Genomic DNA, 27,057 nt, shown 5'->3' with positions numbered 1-27,057 from the left:
TAATAATAATAATAAATAATAATAATTAATTATTAATATTTGCACTCACTTGTATAACAATACAGCTGATATAAAATTCTTCTTACTGGTCTTTTATCACTACAGCCTTTAGTCACCGTTTCTTTCCTGCTCACCAGGCATTGTAGTCTTTGAAACCGGTAAGACAAAGCAAGACCTTGAGGTGCCTCATGCACTGAAAGGGTTAATCCTAAGAGGGATTTCAAACGCATTCTGTAATATATCAAACCTGCAGATCAGACAGGCTTTGATAGAAGGCAGCTGGGCTGTGCTCAGTTGGCAGGTGCTTCTGTATTCAAGACTCTGCACATTTCCACCCTCAACTTCGCTGAAGGAAACAGACGCGGCAAATAACATTGACCAGCGTCTTCGTATCAGATAACGAGTGCTGTACTGAATGTAGGCGCACACCTTATTGACAGTGGTGCTGCAGGATTGTGACCTGAATGAAAAAAAAAAAGAATCTGACCAAAAAAAAAAAAAGCCTGGCATTTATATTTAAACATTTTCTTTATTTTTTGTTCCTACAGAAGAGAATCTTAAAGGTTCTTAAAAAAATGTAAACCACCAATAAAGTTGTGAGAAAAACCCTTTAAATATTATCAATTTAAGACAAACGCAAATGGACCAAGAGATGCCCATCACCGCTAGGAATAGAAACACCACCAAGAAGAGATTGACATCAAGATGCTACGAACGTAAAATACACACAGAACAATTGAAACAGGGGCTCTTTTGCTTTTCTTCAAAACATTTTTTTTTTCTTTTGCAACAAAATTATCATTGAAACAAAACTGTGACCAACAAAAACAGCAAACATTATTGTGCATTAAACAGAAAGTCGACTATGTACCGTTCAAGAATGGGCTATTTTAAAGTTTTGTTGGCGTAATACTGTAAAAAAATTAATAAATAAACGTTCTTTTGGCACCAAAACACACTCACTCTAAAAGTACTGCCATTTCATCATTTTGATGTAAAACACAACAGGGCCTATACAGTTAAACAAAAAAAAATCATTGCACCTTTGCTAGTCTTCAATTTAAAATAATAATAGAAAAAACAGTCTGTATGTTACTCAAAATAGTCTTTTTCTTTTTGCGTGTGTTTAATTTCAAACCTTCATATCATTTCTATCACGTTTACAAACAGAAAATTCCCACAGGAAATATTAAGCAACCGAAGCACAACCAGAACATCACAGAAACACTTCAGTGTTTCCTTTACAATTAAAAAAAAAAGTAAGAAAAGAAAAAAAGAAAACGTTTGCAGCAAGTTAAAAAAATATATGTCTTCAAAATATTGAGCTTATGAGTCGCAACAATTAAAAGCAGTTTCACTGTAACCCAATTCTCAATTGAAAACATGCCCATAAACACAGGGAGTTGGGTTAAGGAACAGCAAACGCAATATGCAGTATAAAGATGGTTTGCCATGGGCAATAGACTGAGGAGCAGCAGCATTCCAATGCTGGCTCTAGACGTGGGGGTCAACTTTGGAAACAAATTTCTTTTAGGGTTGGTGTTACATAAGAGCAGGAAGATTCCAATGATCCAATGATTAATTCCAGGAATTCCCTGGGTAATCACCTTGCAGAAATTCCCCGCTTGATCAGCTTCCAGGTCGTAAAACATGCAGATTTTCTAAATAGACGAGCTGTCCTGTCTGTCGGTCCTGAAACAGAATGACCCACAGAAGCAGATCTATCAGAAAATCAGCATTTTATAACAAGATGGATATTGTGGGTTTGGCTGTCCTAACAATGGCCATGTGGAGTAAGGTGTCAGGACACTACTGAGGGACAAAAAAGAGTTAATGGCTCAAGTGAAATGTAGAGCCATACTGGAATCAACCAATGACATTTTAATCCAAACCAATACTGCTCCACTATTCATCATCTATTACATGAAATCATTTTTAAAAACGTTTTATCCCAGCTAACATGGCCTCCCTCTTTTACTACCTAGTTTAATTCACTTTCTGCAGCAAAAGTCAGAGCCTTATAATCACAGCAGAGCTACTTACTGTTTCCACCTGTGACCCTTGCAAAGACTGGTAATCAGTTCTTTATATGAAGCCGTATGTGAGAGATGGTTCATTTACATGATGCAGTGTAACCCCATGAGTGCTAATTACTTGAGCCTAAATGCCAACCTGAATCAAGTAATTAGCTTGACCTGGATTCGCTGGGGTGATGCCACCTCCATTATTGTAGTAAGGTGAATGCAAACTGTGGAATGGAGTCAGTGCCGCACAACAAGGAGATTTGCATGTAGAAATTGTTTGAAATATTTCAAAGTCTCTAGCTGGTTTATTAAGTTCAATTAGCTTCTCATATAATAGCAACTATGTTTTTGCATGATTAGGGACCCGCTTTGGTACTGTGTTCACTCTTCTCTCAGGAGGTTTGAAGTCACACTCCCCATGTCCTGTGCTGGTACTCTGTGGACATAGAACTAGTCCATACAAGACAGGACCTTGTGCTAACAGGGTGGAGGCTCCTTAACCACTATGCAAAAGAGACTTGAATCTTCGAACCTCATCCCACAGACTGAATCCCTAACTGTGGTGCATCACCCCACACTGCACCGCTACACCAGGAAGCAAACTACAGAAAGTAACCTCAACCAGACACCCGGAAACACAATGACAACTTCAAACCCATCATGATCAGAAGAGGAGTGAAAACCATCCCAAAGTCAGCTGCAAGTAAAACACCAAGGAGTCCCTTTTCAGGGCAGCCAGCAGTAGGTAAAGCTGCAAGCTATTTCAGAACACCTTTCATTTGAACTACCAAAGACTGTGGCTTTTCAATCTGGAACTGTGCATTGAGCAGGGATCTTTATTATGAAACGAGCACAGCTTTTGCATCTCTGTTCCCGTCCAAATGTAACGTCCCTTCATCAGTGGCAAGCCAAGTCATCAAACACAATGTGACATGGGTTGCTACTCTCTCTCACCGGGGGTAACTGATGCAATGCTTAGCTGTATTAAAACTAAAGGGATTTAGCTGTGGTGCTGTGCTTCACTTAGGCAATGGGACTCTTCTCAAGATCTCTCACAGCAGTGAACCAATAGGTTAATCTGACAAATACTGCGACATTATTGTGAACAAAAGACTCTTGGGTAGAATCTTCTAAAAAAAAAAGAGAGAGAGATATTTACATGGGTATTATTTTAAGACTCTAAGAAAGGGATAAAAATCTAGAGGAATGTGGCTTTGACCTTTTCAAATCGATTTCTGTTTGGCTGCACTGAATTTGCTTTCTATGTACAGCAAGTAGCTTTGCTCAGATCACATAGACCACTGCACTATTGCTTGCTGTCTTCCAACAGATTTCAAAAGCAGGAACGTAGAAGAATATGCGCTGGATGATGCCATAGGGCTAGAGGCCTCAGCTATCTGAGCTGGAGGGGATAAACACATAAACAGCTGAGCATAAACATTACACCCTGTTTCCAAAAACTGCCTCTTGTGTTATTCGATATCATTCACAAAATCATATGTGTTTCTTCTTTAGTGCTTTTCTAAAAAGCTCCATTTTGATAAACTGATCCCATGACGCAAAACAGAAAAGGCTACAATCCACAGGCTGAGGAACAAGCCAACACAATCCAATAAAAAATCCTTTGTTCCTTAAGATGCTGACCCAATGGAATCGGAGTGAAACGTTACATATCCTGAGGAAGCAGAGGGAGAGCTTAAAAAACTGTTTGTGCTTCCTTTTCTCTCCATTTTAGTCAGTTTTTCCTGGCTGTTACTGCCCTCCAGGCCTGTCCTAAACCTCCTGGAGGAACGGTCGCCTGTCCGGTGGGCGTGGCTGAGCAGTGGCAGCTCCGAATGGAGGCCACTCCCTGGTTCCCGAGAGCCACGGCTGTCCTTGGCACTCCCAAAAGCCCCGAAGCGTTGTCGCCCGCCTCTGCCATCGCAGGTAACAGCGTTCCCAGAGTGCTGGTGGGGTTCCGCTGCCCCCCTGGCCAGCGGACAGCCCTTACCGTGCTCCGAGAGTCTCCGTAAGACTTGGGGCTCCCTCTCGAAGTCAGTGATGGGGAAGTGGGGGTACAGGATGATCTGCTGCTCGTAGATGTCGGGGATCAGGGAGATGGCGGAGGCGCGGCGGGGTGTGTGCTTGGGGCTGGGCAGGGGAGTCTCATCGATGAAGTTGATCACTTCATCCCGGCTGAAGCAGTTAGCACCCTCCTCCTCCTCCTCCTCCCGGGGCAGCTGCTTCAGAGACGAGATGCTCTCCTCGGATTTCCTCCGCTTGTGGTACAGCAGGCTCTCCTCGTGGTAGGAGACCAGGCTGCCTCTCCGACTCTCGTGCCGTGGAGCGCTGTAGTGCGGGACCCCGATCATGTCCTCCGTGGAGCCCCAACGATGGAGGTAGGATGGGACCTGCACTGCCGTCCACATGCTGTCGGTCTCGTCGTGGGAGAATCTTCTTGTAGGGGGGACCTGGTACAACAGAAGGGGGAGGTATGAGATGCAGGCATTGCAGGGTCTAGAAGCCTGATAAACATGTGCAGTGGGGGTGTACCCTAGAAGTGCCACTGAATAATCCAAACACCATAGACTAATTATTTTTATTTTTTATTAGAATTGATGTTTGCCCAGTAAAAACCTCATAATTATTGAATGATGTATCTAGACACTGCTAGGGCTTCCAAAATAATAATAATAATAATAATAATAATAATAATAATAATAAAGCAATTGCCCAGACATGAATGATTGAATGCTAATTTATTACTGGAACATGTACTCACATCTCATACCGTACATACTGCTCTGATAACTATACAAGAAAAGAATTAAGTGACACTTTGATTTAAACTTCATACTTTTAAAACAATCTATACGGTATGATAGCGCTATACTGTGCAATCTAATTTAAGAATAGGCTGTGGGAGAGATACTGTAGCTGCAGTATCAAATGAGAGCAGCAGGGGGCAGTAGAGTGTAGGGTTGAGATGACAGCAGGTGATGGTGAAGTAAATTTTTATTTTTATTTTTTTTTTTTACCATGAAGCAAAATCTACAGAGCTGTGAACAGCAGGGCTACGTGCATTTTCCAATACATGCTATGCCTGTGCATGACTGTAATAGGAAAAGGGGGGAGAAGAAGTCAGCAGTGATCAATATAAAGGCGCTTGAGCAATCTCAGGAGCTGCAGTGGAAATAAACGCTGGGCTCGAACCCTGACGGGTGGAGAGGCCAGGTGGCTCACCGCTCTGTGCGTTGTTGCATTAAGTGGGGTTAAGAAGAAGGGTTTGTAAAAATGCAGCTTTGTCACAGACCAGTCTATACCTCTTAAAGGCCACCTTCGATCCAGGCTTTCTCCCTCAGCAGCAGTGCAATGCGACCAAGGGACTGCCTACCCGTACTGTGTATCCTGTATGTACAGCGGATGACCTACAGTGCCGCCTGGTTATTCCGCTCTCTGACGTGAGATACTGAGGTCAGTGAGTCGGTTAGCTGCCTGTGCACAGCAAAGTACCTCACAGTCATAACCGTGAATTTAAAATGTGGCAATTATCGAGAACTTGAAAACGACGAGGCAGCACTGTAGCCCATAAACTAGCTCCCCCACCCCCAGCCAAAAAAAAAAAAACGCACATCAAAACCCCAAAACTGCACACAATATTCACAAAGCATTAGCAAACACAGTACCGTAATGCTTTCAAAATATGAGCCCCATTCGAAGCAGTATGTGTGGGCGCTACCTCACGCAAGACGCAGGCTTTGATTTCCACAGGGAACGGTCATTTTCCACACTGTCTCGTTACACCTTTGCAATTCTACAGTGGTTTAAATTGATCACAGAAAAGATAAATGGGAATATACCTGCAGATACTGCATTTTATCTTCCTGCAGTTCCCTCATTGGGAAAGCCTGGGAGACGACCCCCCTTTCTATTGTTGAGAATTCATACTTGGCCATGCGGTCTACCGTCATGATTTCAGAGGTGCAGCTATAGTCATACGGTCTGTCATATATTAAGTCCGGATGAATTCCTCCATCCTGGCTGTTTTCTGCAAAATGCAGAAAGCATGTAGAATTAAAGAATTGCGCAAAATACACAGACAGACAACAAACAGACAGACAGAGAGAAAAACAATTCATGTTTTTTTCTTTTTTTGTCCTCAAACCTTTTGAGGCAAACTCAGACACTTACAGGGTATCATTTTGTAAATACGTAATGTACTGTATTGTTCTGGTATTGTCGGCAGGACTGTTTGATTTTTCACCAGTCTGTTTGAAAATCATGAGTTTGCAGGCCTACCAAGCTAATATAATTTAAAAAATGAATCTAGATATTTAAACTGGAGAAACTTCTGAAACCACACTGAAGTAAAAATTGACAAAGCATGCATGCACATATGATGTTAAAGATATTAAAGAAGAAAAGAAAACCTTACTCCTGGAGCAGAACTAAAAGCTGATGCAGGACCAATTGAAAGATGGAAGAATGGTATTTGTCATCACACAAGCAAGCATCAAGCCTTGCATGCAAGAAAAACGGACCTGTGCAAAAAGCGATTATCCCTTCATCTACCAAACCATTTCTTTGGTTAACCCATATCTAAAACACCTAAACAAAACTGCAATTTTTCTTAGTTACATTAGCATATTCCTACTAAAATGAAGACATTTGGAATAGTTTAGTTTAGCGGGTGCCGCTTAGGCTTAACAAATGCGTCATTAAGAACTGTTATTTATTGATGCTCAATAATACATGAACACAGTCTACAGTGTCTACTGTAAACTGCAAAGTGCTTTGTAATCTTGTAATTATGCATGCACAAAGAGGCACACTGCAATATTCTCCCTCATAATAGACTTTATCCACTATGCTTTAACTAACTGTTTGATATTCATCAAACGGTTCTGTTGTTGGTTTATTTAGCCTTGCACAGTCCGAGACAGTTTCGCAGATATCAAACTTGATTTTATTCATTAAAACAGACTTTACATGATCCTGGTGAATAGGACTGAACGATGCTTTGTTGCCTAACAAACGACATGCACGACTTCAGCTCTCCTTTTAGTATTAATTGAATCAATACGCAGCCCCTAACTGAAGCCTAATACTGTATCCAACTTGGGTCCCTTCAGATGCTTTGGTAGCTTGAGGGTTAATCGCCATTCAGCCGTCGATTCACCTTCCTCGACTTCGTCGTTGGACATAATGGCCACGCACTTCTCCCAGACCATCTTCACGTCCGCTCTGTAGCGATCACAGGCCCACAGGAACATGGGCAGCAGGATAGACTGGGCAATGGAACACCAGAGAACACACAGCACCATCCAGCTGTACGAACGGTCATACTTGAGACTGGCGAAGCTCACCACCTGTGGAAGAGAGACAGAGACGGGGCGGGGGAGAGTTAGGGAAAGAAGTGCGGACGTGCAAGTCTGGTTCAAGATTCATCAAGGGGTTGTTAGTGTAACCGGGCAGAGGCTGGGGGCGGACCGGCGACCCCGCGCACCGCAAACAAGCATGTTAACCGCTATGCAAAAGAGCCAGGGTCGTCTACATTTGTGGTGTTAGAGCTTTCAACCTCACCTCACCGACAGGGGACAAGATGATACCGGCAGTGGATCACATTTAGTACATTGTAACTATGCATAATAACAATTTAAATACACATGTATTTACGAACTACTATGTAAACACATAGTAATTAGCGACACTTCATGTAAAGTGTTAGCACTTGTATTTTTTGTTACCTCAGCGTGTTGTAATTGTGTGTTGTATTTATTTAAAATGCAACTAAATACGGATTCTTTAAACTGATCTAGTCCAGTAAGGATGATTAACACACGCATCACCGATCCTTCCTAGGAATCTATCTTGCCTCCCGTGCGTGCTAAGGGCTGGGTCTGCAGAGGGGCGTGTCCGTGTCAAGTCAGTGCACCTCAGCCACCACTCTCTACACGGTTCTGAATGGGGAATGTGATTGGCTTGGCAGGCGACACATATTCACTCAGCAACTCCACAAGGGCAGGTAAAAAAAAAACACAAAACCCATTAAAATGTAAGAGTGTGCTGCTCAAGCCAGTTGCAGTTAGTGCTGAATGTACAGTGTGCTAGGTTACCAGAGAGAGTCCAGCTTGCCACTCTGCACAGATAGATAGGGTATGAATCCTGTACTGTGGTACAGCGTACACTGTGAGCCAGGAGGTCACAGAGCATCCTGAAGCGCTGACGGGGCAGGTGCGGGTCAAAAAGGAGTCAAACCAACAGCCATTGAAAATAAATGGAATCACAGACTACCCTTTCATTATATATAGGACCCTTTCTGTGTTGCGTCATCGAGCAATCTAGACCTGGGTTGTTTCAGTAAAGGGAGTGGGAATCTAAAGCCATTTCTATGTAAGTCAGTCAGCACTGAATCATCACTTTTTGTCAAACCAGAACTAAATGAGCCAAGTGGACTTGCAAACTGCGCTGTGAACACTATCAAACTCAGTCCTGAAACAAAAATGGAAAAGCACCACAAAAAAGTTATTTAGCTCCCATATAGAATACTAATAATTATGCGTTACACACCTAATAGAAGGTTAGTACCATACAAACCCAGGAGCCAATGAAACCGTGCGTGCTGCTGTATTCATTGTGATGAGCGCTAACCAGTTTTATATTGAACTAAATGAAATAAAAAAGTTTTTCCCTGGCTCTTATCTGTCTAAGAGGTGGAGGGTTTGCACAAAACGCTTTAAAACGGAATTCCGAAAACCAACAGAAGAGAAAGTCCATATAGAAATGTAACCCCTAGCACTCCGAATACTAATAATAATTTGAAAAGAAAACTGTCTCAAGTGGGTTTAATTTAAAGTCCAGGCTTACAGGTCAGTATGAAAACCAGGGGACCAATTAAACTGCATTTGTTATTTATTCTGTTCTTGTGTCCCCAGTAACATCGGTGAAGGAAATATCCTGTAGGTTTCTTAATCAAATCATTCCTCCTGAACCCTTCTTCAGCAGGTATGAAGACACAAGCTTCTATAGAACAGCTAGTCACTGCTCCAAGCCATTGAGGGGTATTCAGGGCTGTGTATAATAAGCACTATAACCCTCCAAATCCTGTATTATAAATAACACCCACTTAACAACGCTTAATATATCTCGGAATAGCCCAGATAGTTCCTATTAGCGCCCCTTATTTTCAGATGGAAGCACATTTCACACACTCGTTCCTGACAAGGCTTTTAATAAATGGTGCTTATGAATAATTGCATTAAGGCTTTGTTGCACAAGGCATAATATGATACGTAAAACTCATATTGATTTTCGTTTGCTATATCAGATAACTCAACAACACCAAAAATATATATATATAAACCTCCTTGCATGTCAAGCCTCCCAAAGTCCTTTCTATTTCTGAACTCTGAGAGCTCTGAAGAGCCACTCGCATTGATGGCAGTAGAGGAAAAAAAAAAAACCTCTCTCACAGTACAAGTAATCGATCTTGATTTCCATGACAGCCCACCTTAGATCACATTTTTATTTTTAAAACCCCACACTCTAATGGATCTGAAGAAGTGGTGTGTTGTGCCGAGGCTCTGTCATCAGAAGAAGGGCTTTAGAGTCAGCAGAGCTACAGCAGACCAGGTGATCTCCTGGATCAGCACTTGGACTGGCTTTTGCAGCAACCTCTCAATCCTCATTCGTCATCACAGGTTTGACCAGCTAGAATGTCAGCATCAATAAGCTAGCACTTATTAACAACACCTCCCTACTGAAGATTCCTGCAAATGCTGGGGAGCTGTTTGTAGATGGGAATACTAGTAGGCATATACAGTGCAAATAAGCTTTACAACAAATAGTTTATTTAATAACATTACAGTAAAGAGATTTTTTAAAGAACCGCTTTAAGCACCTCCTTAACCCGTCTCCCGAACCAACAAGACCAGCTGAATAAAACTGCCAGCTCTGAGCAGCATTCCTCAGTGCTGGTCACTGCTGGAGTTTCCCTCAGTGCTGTCCACACACACACACACATGTGATTCAAAGACACAATTCCACAGCCCTTACCAGTATGGGGAATCCAGTTAGAAAATCGTAGATGAATACGATGCCGCTGATCAAGTAGGTGATTTGGAGAGAAGTCTTTAGGGGCTCCGAGCCGTCGATGGAGGACCTCCGCTTGCCCTGCGCATCCTCCACCACTATGGTGGGCACGTTGAACTTGTTCTTATCGGCGTTGTGTCCCGCGTGGATGAAAAACGTTTGGAAGAGGGCGATGCCAATGCAGATCACCCCCATGACCACACTCCCGCTGATCAGGAGCAGGAAGCACACCCCGAAGCCCAGGCCGATCTCCGTGACGATGAAGCGGCAGTCCCGCGAGTAGAAGCGCTCCGTAGTGTCGTGCCAACCCACCGCTGGCAGCGTGGAGAGAATGAAGGACACCATCCAGATCCCCATGACCGTGTGGACGGCTTGTTTCTTCGAGTTGCTTAACCTGCGAGTGGAAAAGAAAGGGAGAGACGAGTATGACGAGAAGAAACTCTAAATAAAAAAATAAACAAAACACCAAAAACTGAGATGAATGTACTTCAAATCTGTTTCCATATAACCTGCTGCGGTTTAGACATTTGGAATGCTTTGCCATTGATGTTCTGAGTGCTAGATCTACACTCTCAGCAAAAATAACAGCTGTAGTTGCTTCTAAGAGGGATGTGTTTTAGAATAACCGTTAAAAGGGTTTGTTTTTCTAAAAAAAACGGAATGAATTCTAAATGTGTAATAACTAACCTATACAATTTAAAAAATTAATAAATAGTGCAAAATATAATATCCAAAATGCTAATCTGCAATAAACTACAGGAGTTTACTGCATGTATATCTATTTTTTATCATGAAATCTTAATTTTAGTTTTGTTTAACAATCCCTGAGACTAAATGCATTGCCTATTTTACGCTGTAGAAGAACGAGTTTTGAATTATTCATGGCCCCGGGGCCGAGACTTTATCCAACCAACTGAAGAATATCTCCTATTGGCAACAGATCTGATTACCTGGTTAGAATTGTGAGTGTTTTACAACATCATTTGCAGAAGCAGAAAGCGGAAAGTGTGCTTTTGCTGTTCTTTCAGTGCTTGGAGAATGCTATGCCCAGGTCCTGAAGCATCTCGTTAAAACTCGTTTTTGTTTGTTATTCTGCTGAGATCATTTGGGATTCAGACTGGAATGCTTGTAGGCTTTTAATGTTGCTGGTGGCTTGTCTTGACAGCAATGGGGTAAACTGAGCAACTAACCCAGGGGACCTCTCCTTGCTTTCTCTGCCACAAAAGGTCAGCCATGCCAGATGTTCAGAGCTCTCTGTGTAGATGCGCCTGACACTGAGATCTTAGTGCAAGCATGACTGACTCAGCAGGGGTATTCATATTAAAGCAGATGAAAGAATCTGATGATATTTTTTAATCTACTTGAATACAGATAACTGTGCAAAGCCTCATGATTCGTGTGCAATTATCTATGTTCAATAAAATTGGAGTGCAACGCAATGCACAAAGCCAGGAGCACAAGGCAGAATGGGTTAATGAACACTAGTCTTTCATCTCTGAATATCATGTATGAGATTGGCCCGAGTGTCTTTAGAGAAGTAAGAACCAGCACCCTCTACTGATCTTTGATGGAGTGGCTTTTCGTTTTGCAGACAATGGACTACTACAGCAGACTACTGAGACCTGTGCTGGCCCTGTGGCCACGAAGTGAATAAACTAAACTAGACAGTACACTAGATGATGCTGTCGCTTACTAATCTAAAGACACCGTGGCTGATCCAGCCTGCATTAGACACGAATACGTCAGGTGATTAGCAAGGCTTAACGACTTAAACTCGAAGCATCTTAACACAGAACACAGCGGTATTTGATAAAGGCAATAAGAAGGGGTCAGGATGGTGTCAAACGTCATTAAGAGATAACTGTCTCTCAATGTAACTCATAACCAAAGACAAGAGGAAATGGACTGGAACAACCACAAATAACAGTGCAGCAGGAAAACAAGGGCACATAATCCACAGCAAACACATGAACAAGCTGATCCCCGTGCCCTCCAGTAAATTGACAGTTAATGAAATGTTACGAAAGGGATTAACATTGTGCAAGACACCTGATGAATGGCTCACACCTGGCGATAGGACTGCCATTCAAACAACAATGACAGGCTTACTAAAAACAGCGCGCTGCTCAGAGACAGCGAGGTCCAGCAAGCCTGTCCCCTCTCTTTCTTTTACTCACTGGAGAGCACAACAAGAGAAGCAAAGTGCAGCATCAAACCAACCAAGCGATGCAGGCGAATATGTAAGCCAGTCCTGACTTGTTTAAAACCAGTAAGTGCCATTACTAGAGACGCTACCGCTAATCAATCAATCGATTATTGGTTGCCATGGCTTTTATTTCATTCGTTCATCGATTGATTGCTATCCAATGACATATGGTTTCCTTGGAGTTGCTAGACTGAAGCTCTTCCATTTAGATTTGACTTGTCATGATGAAATTCAATGTCTCATTGGTTTTTTTTTAACAATAAAGACTTCTCAATGTACTGTATAATGCAGAAAATGTGCCACATCTGCCACGTCACATGGCACGCTTTCATTTCCTCAAGAGCAGCGGCTGACATTCCTTCAGTCAAGTCAGGAAACACGCACAGGTGCCTCAGTACTTGTTACTATATAGACCTGGAATTAAAATCAACTGTATAAAGTTGCACATTTTGCATGTGAACAGTTCTGTATAATAATATGCACATGCACGCATTCAGTTGTATTTATTAATACTAAAGTATTCTCAATGTTAGATTATTGTTGACTGTTGAAACTGCTGATTAAATCTCCAGCTGTTCCTGGGGATCCTGTCTGCCTTACATAAAGCAATGAAACAATCTACAATCTGGATGGAAGAAAACGAGACCTACCATATGCACCACAAGCGTTATGTCATTCTGGATTGTTTCCAGGCTGGTTTTCTCAAAACATATTAATGATTCGATATGACGATGCTGCTAGGGGGCAGTACAAAGAACTATGCAGTGCTGTGCCTGATATTTCTCGAGGTACTGCTTCCACATGTTTGTTTTTTGTTATTCCTGGAATTGTTCCAAACTAAAGTGTATAATAACCTACATACTGAATGTGTTTCCAGTGTTATAAACACAGTCAAGGTGAGGCAAGCCCGATGCAAGAGCCTGCCTAATCTGGACAAGCAGTTACACACCTGAAGCATTGCTGTTTGTCAGGGCTGTAGTCCTAAATCTGAAGGTACCGGAACGCCACTAAAATCTAGATTTTTCTAAAACAAGAATTATTAGAAGCCTACAAATTCACATTTTATTTGTAGATGGACCTTCTAGTAACACATATGAAGAGGTTGTGCATTTATCAAATTTCTACAAGGATTTCCACAAAGTGTTTTCAGAATGCTTTACTGTACGTGTCTGTGTGTCAGTGTCTAAGCTATCTATAGATGTCTGAGCTGCCTGTAGAACTTTGTTCTGATGTGTTCCGGCGCTACTGGACCAATGCTGTTTGTGTATTACTTTGCTGTGTCTCTTTCCCTGGACCAATTAAAGCTTGCACAGAATATGCAATGTTCCTGCAAAATGCAAAACAGCATTGGGAGAATTTTACCCTTTAATCCTGGGACAGGACTGGGAGAGACCCAAACAAGTGACAGGCTACTTAACAGCAAGGGAAGGAGTGACGGTGGTAGTGGAAGGAAAAGGGAATACAAAGAGCCAGTAAAACGATAATCAGATACTGGGCCTGATTCACAAAACTCATTAAGAGTGAGCGATATGAAAGTTTAGAATGTGTTTTGAACCACTTTAGAGATTGGTTCCCTGAATACACTGAATCCAATTTGTCCAAAAAGGATAAAAAAAAGTTTCATGAATATCGCCCAGACATACAAAGCAAAAATAAAATAAAAATAACAACTCCACAGAAGCTATTTGCAGCACATACTTACACAATGTGCTTCAAATAAACACAGTGCAGAAAAGCACAGACGCCCTGTAATGAATCCGAATCTTAGCCAGTTGAATTGAATGGAAAGGCATGGGCTGGATGTGAATCACAAACCAAGTGGTTCAAAGACAGATGCCTTTCCATTCAACTAAAGTGCAAGCTCTGTATTCGAGAGACCAGTACGTGTCATGCGCTGATGCCAGTATTATTAACTCAGGGGTCCCCAACCCAGGTCCTGGAGAGCCCCAATCCCATAGGTTGTATGGGTGTCTTTACATCATCAATGGATAGATCTGGAGCTCCTGGTAATCTTAACTAATTAAGCCAATCAATTAAGTTACTGAGAGCTCGATTGAACCGAAAACCAGAAGACCCCGTAGCTCTCCGGGACCAGGGTTAGAGACCCTTGTATCAACTCATAAGTCTTTAGGAGTAGATTCATTACAGTCCAACAAGACAGGCACAGCACAGATATAAAACAGGTAGTAGTAGTGACACACGTTCTTACCCATACCTGTAGTTGACCGGCCATCGGACCATCCACATGCGGTGGTAGGACAGGGAGGTGACGGAAAAGCAGGTAACCAGAGTCAGGGTGTAAAAGGTGGAGACAAAGACCTTACAGAGCCCCTCATTCCACTGGTAGTCCGAGTGCTGCCGGCGCAGCTGGATCACGGAGTACATGGTGATGGGGATGACCATGTTAAGGATGTGCGTGCCGGCCAAGGTGCAGATGAGGAACTCCAGGGGCTTCCATTTCTTCTGCTTGGCGCTGACGCTCAGTATCCCCCAGGTGTTGGCCAGGATGGAGATACCTGAGCAGACCAGCCAGGCCACAGCGTTGTTGTTAAGGATCTCCTCATCATTCATGTTGGAGCGTGGAGGCACAGACGGATGAGAGGATGATGAGGTGTACAGGCAGGTGAGACCAGACGAGAGCCAGCATCCTACTGGGCAGCGGGATCCTTCTGCAGGGGCCAGGCGGAGGGGGCTGCTGACATAGTGATCCTGGAGCTGCGAAGAATGCCTCTGCCAGCCCCGATACGCAGAGGAGGAGCCATCCTGCAATGAGAGTCAAGCAAAGGAATCCAGTTACAACATTGCAAGAGCTTCATCAGGTAGAAAGTACATATGCAAAGGAGCTGAACCTCTTGCCAAGGGATACTGGAGTTAAGCGTTTAGCTGTGAAATAAAACTGGTTGGGACTATATATATCCAAAGCAACTTTTGAACAATTCAACAACTGCTTCTATCATTGTCACCAGTTATGCTCAGTCCTTTTGAAGTGATGAGAAAACTCTGTTTGGACAAATATGTGCAACTGCATCTTTAAGAGCAACTATGCCCCTCCCCTTCCCCAAACATTGTGTTCCTGCTTCTTTAAATAAATGCTTTAAAATGTTCCCTGGAAACCAGCTCTGAATTTGCTTACAGGCTTGTCCAATGGGAAAGTGTGTAATCTGCTGGAACCATGGTCTGCTGCATTCTGGGATAAGAATTCAAGTCAGTGTGAAGGCCATCCAACCAGCACTTTAATTGGGCTTAACTTCATTAAATTTTACAATGCGGTTGTTTTTCCTTTTTTTTTTTTTTTTTTTTTTTGCAAAATGCAAATTCAATATCCAGATTTCTCCTGCTGGATTTTAACAAAGATGCAAATAGATGAAATTCCTGTGGTGTTCAGTCAGAATTCATTATGAATGTGCAGCCATTCTTTTAATGTGGTACAGGGAGCTGTAATGGGTATAGACCAGTGCAGTAGTTTTGACTCTTTCATTTTTAAAAGAAACACAGTATATAAACAAGGAGAAGTTTGACTACTGAAGATAATTCAGGGTACTGTCCCTTTTTTAGATCTGCAATAAATAGCATTCAATATCACCACGGGTTTCCACTCTGTGTAATGCAAAGAATACAGCCAAAGAAAGCGCCTTTCAGTGTCACTAAAAGAAAGCGCTAAAGGGGAAGCCATATTATTCTGAAGGGAACAGGTTATACATGTCAAGCCTTTGTAATCAAGAGCAGCAGAGTCTGAGCTGATTCTCCGAAGAGTAACAATTAGATTACTTTGATTCCTGGAACACATGGTACCTTTGGTTAATTACATGCTTCATCCACATTTATATTAGATGGGAAATGAGGCTTATGTAGTGTGCACCTGTGCTCTTATGAGGGTACAAACAGAATGCCAAGTGGACCAGAGGTAAGGTGGTTTGCATGTCCTTACTTTACAAGAGATGTCTCCTAGCTAGAATTTAAAAAAAAAACATATTTTTTGTTATGTCAGCTTATCCGTTTGGTGATTGTTTTATAACAATGAGTGATATGAATCCTCTGCTTTAATGAAGCAGAGCACTGACAGGTGCCTGAAGGTTTATGTGAAGCATTAACTACAGTACCTCCTTCCCTCTATACCCATGCAAGGAGTTACAAACAAACACGCACTTATTAATGGAGTTCCTTATTCAAAAACACTGGAAAGATGTTTGCAAATGGCACATCTGCACAAAAAGAAGGAACTGTGTGCTTGAAGATATCCTTAATAACATTCATTCCCCCTAGGAAGCAATATTCAGTGATACATGTTCCCCTTTCGAATATTTGTACCCCCTTATTTTTTGGTAATTCTGCAAGTCTATATCTGTGCATTTTTCAACTAAATGTCACAGGTGTGTCTCACAAATATATTTCACTCTTCAAACTATTTCTTTGTAAAAAGTTTAAATTAAAAAACCTCCACACATCTCTTGTGTATTTTGGTAGCAGCTGCTTCTATGGCACATGACTTTATACAGTGAGCAATAATGTTGCAGTTGCACACACGGCAGGTATTTGTTGCCATGGTAACACTAAGGGGAAGCAAATTGTGTACGCTTTGAAAAAGCATGTTCCCATCAGCAGCATCACTGGCAGAGTTTGCATGAAATTGCCAGAGCCATAGACCTGCATTTAAGGCGTGGGGGTAAGTCTGTTCCCACCACCAATTGTTCAATGGCCTTTTAGACACCATAATTACTGTTTGTATCATTGCATTGTGATGCGGAGCTGTCAACATGTACAGGGTCCCTGTATTGTAACACTGCAATTATAAAGATTCGTGCTTAGTCATTTAGAATATATGTAACACGGTGGAGGCTGGGCGCAAACCAGCGCACCTCAAGCAAGCATCTTAATCACAACGAGAAAGACCGGGCTCGTCTCCATTCCTGGTTCTAGAGCTGTAAACCATCTCACCAACGGGGCACAGAATAACAGCAAAGCTTCACACGACACTGCCCGTAACATCATGTGCATCATGCTGATCATCTCTATTTACAAAGGGAAAGCCATTGGTGTTGTCTTGTTCTACATAAGGAGAAACTAGATATTGATCTTCCAAAACATGACAGGATTTACTTTGGAAGCAGATGACCTCCAAAGACATAGCAAAAAAAGTACCAAGAATCCTGACTGTGTTAAATACAAAAGGAAGGTTGCATCGATATACACTGGGGGTGCTGTGGACACAGTTTGCAGAGCTAATGTTGTAAACATCCCAGATGATCTTTGCTTGTGATAATTGGAACTGTGCTTTTTCTATAATAAACATGTTGAAACAAATAAACTGCAGGGGTGGGTTTAAGATAAAGGCGATGGTTTCCACAGGGTAATATGGTCTAGCCTGCAGTCAGATCTCAACAGAAACAAGACTCCCATTGCTTAGCAGTTCGGCTCATTCAAGGTTTTACTGCAAGCATAAGTATACATAGCTGGTCCAGCAGATGTGCTACATGCGTGTCAATATTCAGCAATCTCTTACTGTTTAATAATTTACATAAACCACAGTATGTAGAAGGAAATAAAAACCTTGAAATAATTATTTTTGGTGCTGCATTAATGGAGTGTATCCATCAACGATCATGATGAATCTTGAACACCCTTAGCATAACTGGAACATTTGAACGACCTTTTCAACTCATCAATTTCACTTATAACCAGGCTGCCACGTTTTTGTAATTCAGTCCTATTTCCAATACAAGCAATTAGTTCTCCCCATTTCTGAAAAAGCCTCGGCTGTATTAAGTTAGGTTCCGGTGCGTGGCACTGTGAGAATATGTTTTCAGAGCTGCAGCGAAGAGAAGTGATTTCGTAACAAACAGGCTGACCCACGTTGCACTGCATGATTTGTGTTTCATGTTTGTTGTGCTTAGTCAGAACTTTTCTTCATGAATTACGAGTCCTAGCATCCCATCCTGCGTTATGCTGCACACTGTTCCTTATCTAATCTAGTAACATACTCTCTTGTATGCAAAGCTCAGGTGTTATTTAAAAGAGACAAAAGAGAATATAAAATGACAGTCTATGAATATTTTCTGAAGTATATTTTTACCAATATTAAATAAAAAATACACTTAATAAGCATGCAGTGTGTTTTTGTAGCGTGTGTGTGTGTGTGTGTGTGTGTGTGTATATATATATATCAATGATTTTAAAAAGGTTATCATAGTAAGAGATATATCTTTTATTTGTCTAACATAGAACACATCTGGGTGGAAGGAAAAAAATCAATTAAATATACCCTACTAAGTGTGAAGTAAATGTATTTGCTATATTCCCATAGAGACTGGTTGGCAAGTGCCTCTGCAGACGACAGGAATAGGCATTGATTAGATGACTTAGTGCAATAATGGCATCCGCTACACAGGCTGGTAATGGCCTTTTGCTTGCTCTGTGTTTGGGTGTGGAGAAAAAAAAAACAAGAAGGAAATGGTTTACAAAAATGGGTTTGCTCTATTTGTAGAGAAGATCAAAGACCCTGGAATCACAACAGCCTGTCTATGGCACTGCTCGCTGGAGAATAACGGTCACATTTCTTTGCTTCATGATGTCTCATGGCTAGTTTGATAGACTTTGGGTTAATCTAATACCCTGTCCACGCTACCCAGATAATATGAGCTCAACTGATGGTAATGGCAATCAAGTTGTTTCTGTGAGTGTTGGACAATAGGGTGCAGGACTATCTTAACTGTAACATTAGGACACCAGAACCCTCAGTCGTGCAACATTAATGCTAATTGGGTTCCGTGAAACCAGGTATTGAAGCGACAGGTTTAAGGCTGTGTTGTGGTATCATATAATATGCTGCATTGGGTATCTTTTTAAAATTACAATTCATTGGTTTTCAAATCGAATAATTCAACAGTTCAGGCTGTTCTGCTATGAAACTCTATACAGGTTGCACTGGGCTGTATAATCCAAACACTACATGTAAGGTATGGGTAGATCCAGACGCTTGATTCCTGTTGTCTTTTAATACTGTGGCATCTGGAGAAGTCTTTCCATGGAAACCTGATTCCTGGAAAGTTTGCATCTCATCATACACAGTTACCAGTGCTCGAGTTAAGCCTGGGGAACATGCTGATGGGTTTAAATGTTCATATTTAATAATTCATGGCTGCTTTCAAACAAAGGAGAGCAACCGTTGCGTATGCAACTGCTGGATCACCAGTTTACCATTGTGTTGTACTGACGTCAAATATGAATAGAAAAAATAATAATAATCATGAATGGAAAAACCAATTGAATACAGAGGTTGACCCTCTCGGTTCTTGGAATGCAATGTAACATGGATTTACGCTGTTACTTTAAGCAGTCCAGTATGGATTCTGTCCCGTCAGTGAGATGAGATGAGGTTAAAAGCTCTAATAAACACTAATGCAGACGGGCCCGGCTCTATTGCATAGTGGTTAAGACACTTGGTTCGTGCCCAGCCTTCCGTCTTGTTACACATACACAAGAATTGATTTTTCTGAGTCTGTGAGATTTACTTCAAATAATCCAAATGCAGCATATGCCACTCTCTCGCCAGAGTGCTTAATTTAAAGAGTTAGTTACTGTATTGTGTTCTCTTGAGGGGTCAGTGTTTTACTGCTAATTAAGAAGAGTTAACAGGCTTTCAAAGCTGATTTGCAAGCATTAAACAAACTGGAGGAATACTACATCATTTAAACATAGTTTTGCAGTATTGAGGCATGTGTATTTCAAGCATACAAATGAATAAATTGCAATACATCTGATAGGCCTTCAGGCAAAGGATATTAAAGCAGCCCGTAATATTCTCAATTCATTATTAGACACCTTTGAGTCTGGGTTATATATATTTAAAAACCCAGCTTTATATATATATATTATATATATATATATATATATATATATATATATATATATATATATATATATATATATATATATAGAAAATGCAATAAACCTCGAGATCTCTAAAGTGAAGGGGGCTCGCATATATAATGGTGTAGCGTGAGATACCATAGCATGCCCTTCATCCCAATACAAATTAACATTCAGTCTGAATTTCCTTCATAGGCTTAAATAGTCATATAATAATAGAAAAAGACAGAGGTGCCTATAAGTAACATGCCTTGTGCATTTTATCATTTGTGACAAAGTCTCCCTTTTCTCTTACTGTTTGAAATCAATTGCAAGCATGGCCTATTGAAGTCACCAATTAAATTAAACAACCACTAATTTGCAAATTTTGACACGTTTCCCAGATTTGCAGTTCCAGTGGTTTGATTCCATATGCACAACAAATCAGAACTACAGAAGCAATGGGGCGTTCTTAATAAACGAGCACACTGCTGTATAAGCATCAATGAAGCAGGCAGCCATGTTCAGATCGTGCATTCCTGTTACCTTGCCAACCATCAAATTTCCCTAACACAGGATCTGACACCGTGCACTTTGAATAACTATGCTCAAACGCATTGGTGCTAAACCTTTTTAATACCTCCATTAAACTCTTGTATTAATTTCAAATCCTGCAAAAACTGTCTTCTCCATCACTTTAAAGTATGTGCTATTAATGATCCTCTGTAAAACAATTGAGTTTTATATCTCTTCCTACTGCTGCTGTTGTCATTGTTAAAATAACGCTGATGAAACACTAAAACCCAAGCAGACTTTTATTGAGATAATGAAGCTGATATGAAACTGCCTTCCCTTTTCCAAATTCACAGGCTTAGGTTGTATTCATTTTGGCACACAAGCAGCTGCAGCCTCTTTGTAAATGATTAATAAATGATATATATATATATATATATATATATATATATATATATATATATATATATATATATATATATATATATATATATATATTTTTTTTTTTTTTTTTTTTTCACACAATGGTGCTAAGACACTTGTCTAGATCTAGGTTAGAGTTGGTCAATAACAGTCCTGGAGGGCTCTTCTACTCCTGGTCTTTGTTCCAACCCTGTTCTAAATTGTTTCATTGAACCAATTAAACCTCCACCCAGACCCTGAAGTAGTTAGCAATCTCATTTTACCTGTTAAACCTGGAGTGGAATGGAAACTGGTGGAGTGGAAACTAGACTGGGTGTTCCATTCTGGTCATAACTTCGGAGTCCTGAACTTAGACACAATGCAAAACCATTGCTTCATTTGAAATAAATAAATACATACATAATGGTCCATCAGAATTGAAGTATATTGGTTGTGCTTTGTGCAAACCAACACAGGAAGGTACTCCACCACAATGACACAAAATGGGGCAATTCACTTGTGTTGCATTTTTTAATTCCAACAAAATAATATGATGGGGAAAAGAACTTTGAGGTTGTGAATGCACAGTACGGAAGCCCGTCTTCTTAATCAGATTACTCCTGTGCTTTTTATAAATGCAATATCCTAGTAGAAGAACATGAGGTTTTTTTTTCTTCTGCTGATTGGTTTTTATCTGTACCAGACTACTGGAGTAACTCATGTGCAAACTAGATTTCTTGAAAGGCAATCAGACATAATGAAAATAAATGGGTGTTTGGTTATTTTGTCTCAAAGGCATGGGAGCACATATGTGCAATTATTTCCTGTGCCTCGGTCTTTGTTTTAACCTGCTCTTCTGGGCTGCAGATCCCATCGGCTCTCTCTAGCTCCTTCTCAGCTTCTCTGACATCAGTCCCGTCCATCACTGGATTACTGGTGCCACTAACTGGCTAAAAATTTGCGAGCCTCCCTAAAGGTTTTCATTTATTTTAAAAGAGATGCAACACCTTCTGCCCACTCCTGAAAGACAAGTGCAGATGGAAAAGGGAATCTGAGGGACGCTGGTGTTGCAGTATCTTTAGGCTTGCAGTAAAGTTGCTATAGAAACTCGTAAGAGGGCGAGAGAGAGAGAGAGAGAGAGAGAGAGAGAGAGAGAGAGAGAGAGAGAGAGAGAGGGCGAGAGAGAGATAGATAGATATACATAAACACAGGATGGCCAGGTCACAAGACTACCTGCAGTACAGAAATACAGGTAACAGGACGTTGGCTGCAAGGCAGCCCTCTCAGTGCAAACAACGAGCTGCATGCTCTGATCAGCAAGCTGTGTTGTGTTGATTAGAGCTAGGTTAAAATTTCAGAAAAGAAATCCCACAATGTTTTCACTGAATGCAAACCACTCATGTTTTGAATTATTTCTGCGTCAGTGGAAGAGAGAGCATGATAATGAAACTCAGAAATGAATCATGGCTTTGTATGGAGAGACCTCAGCTGCACTGGGTACCTTAAACACACACAGGAGATGGGAGACATAATGATCTTTGTCTAAATCCTGGACCGTGCCTTAACTGACATGTAATCGCAAGAGACCATCAATAGCAAGAATTAGCAGGATAACCAAACACTCCAGGGGATCACTTTCCTTCAGCCTTACTCATTTTACATTTCATATTAAAACATACAATATACTTTTTTCATGGCAATGCCTCTGTTCTGCAGCTTGATTAGATACAGGTTTTTAGTCTGGAATGTCTCTCTCTCTCAATTCAATTCAAATGTGCTTGATTGGCATGATTATATTACAAGGATTGCCAAAGCAATTTATAACAATACAACAATTAACTGGCATAATATATAGTAATGAACTAAACATTACTAAATATTAAACTTTACTAAACACCACCTTCCCTCTCAAACCTTTCACCCTCCCTTTCTCTCCCTCTTCTTCTTTCCTTCTCCCTCTCAAACCCTATTCCTTTTCTCTCTTCTTCTCCTTCACCCTCCCTTTCCCCCTTACACTCTTTCTGTCCTTCTTCTACCCTCCTTCCCTCCCGCTCACTCTCAGTTGTAACCCTGTGATAGGATTGTGGTGTGACTTGTTCGCTGTGTGTCCCTCAGGCTGTGATAGGTCTCAACGTACATTTGGGAATTCTGGGACAGAACTGCACAATTTAGGGAAGAAAAATGTCCCTTGTGTGTTTGTATTTGTTGCTATGACTCTCTCTCTCTCTCTCTCTCTCTCTCTCTCTCTCTCTCTCATCAAGTGTAAGTGCAAGTTGCATAAGAGAACTAATTTTAGACAGGCTTCCACCTACTCACTGGATGAGTAATCTATTGATGAGAAATTGCTTTGCAAAGATGGAATTCCTGCTATAAAGCAGACTTCTATGAAATGTTTTCCGAGTCGGAGATGCATTCTTTTTGACACCTTATAATACAGCTAGGGTGGAAAGTGGTTCACTTATTGACTACTGCCCACAATTACCAGGGAGATGCCCCTGATACAGCATTATCTCAGCCCATTTCCTGACCTTCGATCATGCACAATTCCTTGACTTTCATTCCTATAGTCTTGTCTCAGATGTTGTTATATTGCAGAAGATGAGAAAAAGACAGCTACTGTTCTGTCTCGCGCTATGAAATATATCCCGGTAGGGCGGAGTTACTCAATTTAATTCCCGAAAAGGAGGGCTGATGTTCTCGTTGTGGAGGCTGTCACTGGAGTCGACGAAACTGTTTTGCCATCATATGTCAAATACGAGTCTCATTGTCAAGTTTGACTTATCTCATTAAAATAAAAAACCCCTTCTTGTTAAAACACTGTTCTTGGGTGCAGGCGGGGTGCATATATCATGTTGCTAAAGAAGGTCTTGAAGCTGTTTGGAGACGAGGTAAAGTAGCCTTGTATCACACTGTCAGAACAGACAGCCTATTAACAAGTGCTGAGTGCGGGACTGGAGCACAGTCACAGCAGATCTTCTTTACCAGGCAGTGCTGGCTTACACAGATAGATATTGACACAAGAACTGTCTTAGACTGTTGTGAAGGTTGAATTAATGTGTGCCGTGTATAGGAGCATTGCTGCATGTAAAAGATCCCCAATTTAACTGAAGGATTAAGCATACTGGGGGACTGTTTAATCTTGTTTCTAGGTTATCTTTTCAGCGAGCTTCTACAGCCAAAACACAGACTGCTACCTAAGCTGTACACGAACACAGCACTCAACCTTGTCTCTCTGCTGTACCGTTAGTGCAGCGGTCATACACATCATAAAGAATGGTACACACGTACTGCTGTATGTCGGAAATGGTAACTAAGGGTAAGTTAAAATCCTGGATCACCTACCCAAGGTTTTCAATGGAGCTGTTTATTTCTTGGATGGGCGCTCAAGACACCCAGCAATCTAATTCCTTTGCAAAAGTTGGGAGCGCCCCACAGTAAAGCAGACAGTGATGCTTAAAGTGCTATTATCTGAATACCAAGGAGGGCAATTGAGGATATGTGTGCTGATGCAATTAAAGGCATGGGAGAAACTGAAAGGGAAAAAAAAAGATGTGCACATGACATGAATGAAAAGAAGACTCTGTCTATTGCAGATCAGTTTAACTCATTCCAGGTTTTACTATGAGCTTGATTAGCCACAGCGTAATGGTAATTAAACGTACAGTAAAACTAGGAATGGATGCAGATGCAGTGGGAGTCTTATTTCAATTCCTCAGACTCTAGTTTTAGGTTCTGTGTCCCATGAATTAAAAAAAAAATTAAAATGAACCGCTAAAGTCCTGTTGCAACAAATGGGTTTACTCTAGAAGAGGAATGTCTTTATTTTAAAGCTGTCTAGTCTTTTGGTGTGGCTGCAACACAGACTGTATAGTAAAGGAGGGTTGTAGCTACAAAAGAGAACTGAAACATGACCTGAGACACCCACTGCTACGCGTGGCTGCTTATCTACAGTGAATCGAAGTGACACTTCAGCGCGCAGCCGCATTTCATTAACCAAAGCAAGAGAGAAAAATATTCGTGGAGAGCGCGTGGAAAGGACCTTTAAAAAAAAAAAAAAAAAAAAAAAAAAACACGTGACCACCTTCTGTGGCGCACGTATTCATTTTTTTTTTTTCTCACTTCGAACCCGAATGAGTAACCAGGAAATGAGATTATGAGAAAGGAGTTGCATATGTAGCCAAATGCGTAAATACTGATGGAAACCAGAAACGCATTAAGATAATCGGGTACTCATACAGAAAATGAAGTGTTAACTGAACTTCGTCAAAATGAACGTATTTTTTTCCAGTTTTGCATCAAAGGTTACAGATTTGCATGCTTTATTGCAAAGATAATGTGCACTCAGCTGAAGTATAATTAAATACTGATTAGTGCGTAATCAATAGAAAATCGATCACAATTATATTTATTATTGCTAACGGGCCAGAGTGGGGCGGAGACTGCATTCCTTCGTGAATGACAAACCTACCAAAATGTGGCCCTCCCTGTGACACGGTGATTTCACAGAACATGCTACCTTCCAGTTTGCAGTATCCACAATACTAGCCTGCTTCCATCAAGTTTTGAAACATCCTGCTGATAAAATGTCTTTGGGTTGTCCACAGTGTACAAGTTTGCCCCTAAAGCCAAAACTAGAATTCCAGTGTTTTGGAAACCGTCACCAGTAGCATGAATACATAAGTCTATACCGAAGGCTGTGAATATGTGAACGAACTAAACTTAAAATCTTCAAAACATGTTTAATCAAAAGCATGAATCTGATATCAAACACAGTAGATACCGACCTCGCATTGAAAGTGCAACTGAAATTAAATGATTCTCACCCGTCGAAAATGTGTACAGAGCACAACAGTTCAGCTTATAATAACAATAAACACTGTACCTCTTCAAAAAGCTTCCTCGACGGCAGAATATCCAAAATCTCCACAAAAAAAAAATTATATATTTTTTTTTATTTTAAAAACGCCGGCTCCTGTTTGCATGCACCGATCGTCAGCAGCAGCCCCTACATTCCAGATCGCTAGGTGAAGGTACAGACTGGGACCTGCATGGAAAGAGCTGCCAGTCTCGGATGGGTGACACTAGTCGCAGCTTGATTTCCCATTTAGAAATCTAAAGTTCATCCTTTATAGCCTTTAACGACGCATCCCTTGCTCCTCGGTCGCACCAAGCTTAAAATAAATAGCATTGTATACGGGCATGCAACTGGAACAGGCAGCTCAATGAAATTGAATCAATACTAATATATATATATATATATATTTTTTTAAAGACATACAAAAAGATTAAAACATACATAAATAAATTAATAAATGGATCGCCAAGAACATCATGTTGCAGTTGTTAGACTGTAATGACAAGGTTGTGTTTTTTTGCTCTCTCTCTCTCTCTCTCTCTCTCTCTCTCTCTCTCTCTCTCTCTCTCTCTCTCTCTCTCTCTCTCTCTCTCTCTCTCTCTCTCTCTCTCCTTGTGGATGCTATGTGCATAGCTCCATCTCCCAGCGATGCAATATTATTCTTCATTTTATCTTACGGGGTTAGGAGATCTCTTGACGCGCATGCTTCTTACAGGCAACAGCTGAGGAACCCCGCATTTTATAGGCGCGTCTGGTGCGCTGCCGCTGCCTTGATTAGCAGCTTATGTGGGATCAGCAGAGAAACAAAGCGAATTAAAACTGCTGCAGTCATTTTCCTCGCGTATCTATGACATGCACGCTGTATTGTTGTCCGCATGTATGATTACAGCGTAATTATTATTATTATTATTATTATTATTATTATTATTATTATTATTATTATTATTGTTATTTAACACGCTGTGCTACTTTGTATGCAAACAAGCATGAAATCAGGTACCGGTAGTAAAAAACAAAACAAAACAAACAGAAAAAAAAATGTTCAACCTAATCAGGGAAAGTGAAATTCATTTGCTAGTCATTGTCACTTTATCTTAACTATCTCTGTGCGATTAAAGGACGGATTTCAATTGGATGCACAT

The 27,057-nt window shown here is 41.0% G+C and overlaps 1 protein-coding gene across 2 annotated transcripts; it reads right to left on the bottom strand.

Moving 5' to 3' along the window:
• Nucleotides 1-556: 556 nt before the first annotated feature.
• On the bottom strand, nt 557-26,342 carry LOC121328281 (probable G-protein coupled receptor 153). Of its 2 annotated transcripts, none has more exons than XM_041272876.1 (6): nt 25,943-26,342; nt 14,510-15,063; nt 10,059-10,488; nt 7,183-7,372; nt 5,864-6,051; nt 557-4,474 (listed from the first exon to the last, which is right to left on the bottom strand). In XM_041272876.1, exons 2-6 carry the CDS (start codon nt 14,869-14,871, stop codon nt 3,656-3,658), a joined length of 1,989 nt encoding a protein of 662 aa, XP_041128810.1. In that variant the 5' UTR covers nt 14,872-15,063; nt 25,943-26,342; the 3' UTR covers nt 557-3,655. The 2 variants fall into 2 exon arrangements, with proteins under 2 accessions (XP_041128810.1, XP_041128811.1); XM_041272877.1 differs by having other exon boundaries at nt 14,516-15,063.
• Nucleotides 26,343-27,057: the final 715 nt, after the last annotated feature.

This window comes from Polyodon spathula, chromosome 16 (genome assembly GCF_017654505.1).
Source record: "Polyodon spathula isolate WHYD16114869_AA chromosome 16, ASM1765450v1, whole genome shotgun sequence".
In the NCBI taxonomy this organism is placed as follows: Eukaryota; Metazoa; Chordata; class Actinopteri; order Acipenseriformes; family Polyodontidae; genus Polyodon; species Polyodon spathula.
The sequence above is the reverse complement of the archived record's forward strand: the minus strand, read 5'-3'. Positions and strand labels throughout refer to the sequence as shown.

Coding starts and splice junctions, on each gene's coding strand:
- LOC121328281 (XM_041272876.1), bottom strand. CDS start 14,871: ATGAATGATGAGGAGATCCTTAACAACAACGCTGTGGCCTGGCTGGTC. Junction 7,373..10,058: donor TAACTGGATTCCCCATACTG/GTAAGGGCTGTG, acceptor TCTCTTCCACAG/GTGGTGAGCTTCGCCAGTCT. Junction 6,052..7,182: donor CAACGACGAAGTCGAGGAAG/GTGAATCGACGG, acceptor TGCATTTTGCAG/AAAACAGCCAGGATGGAGGA.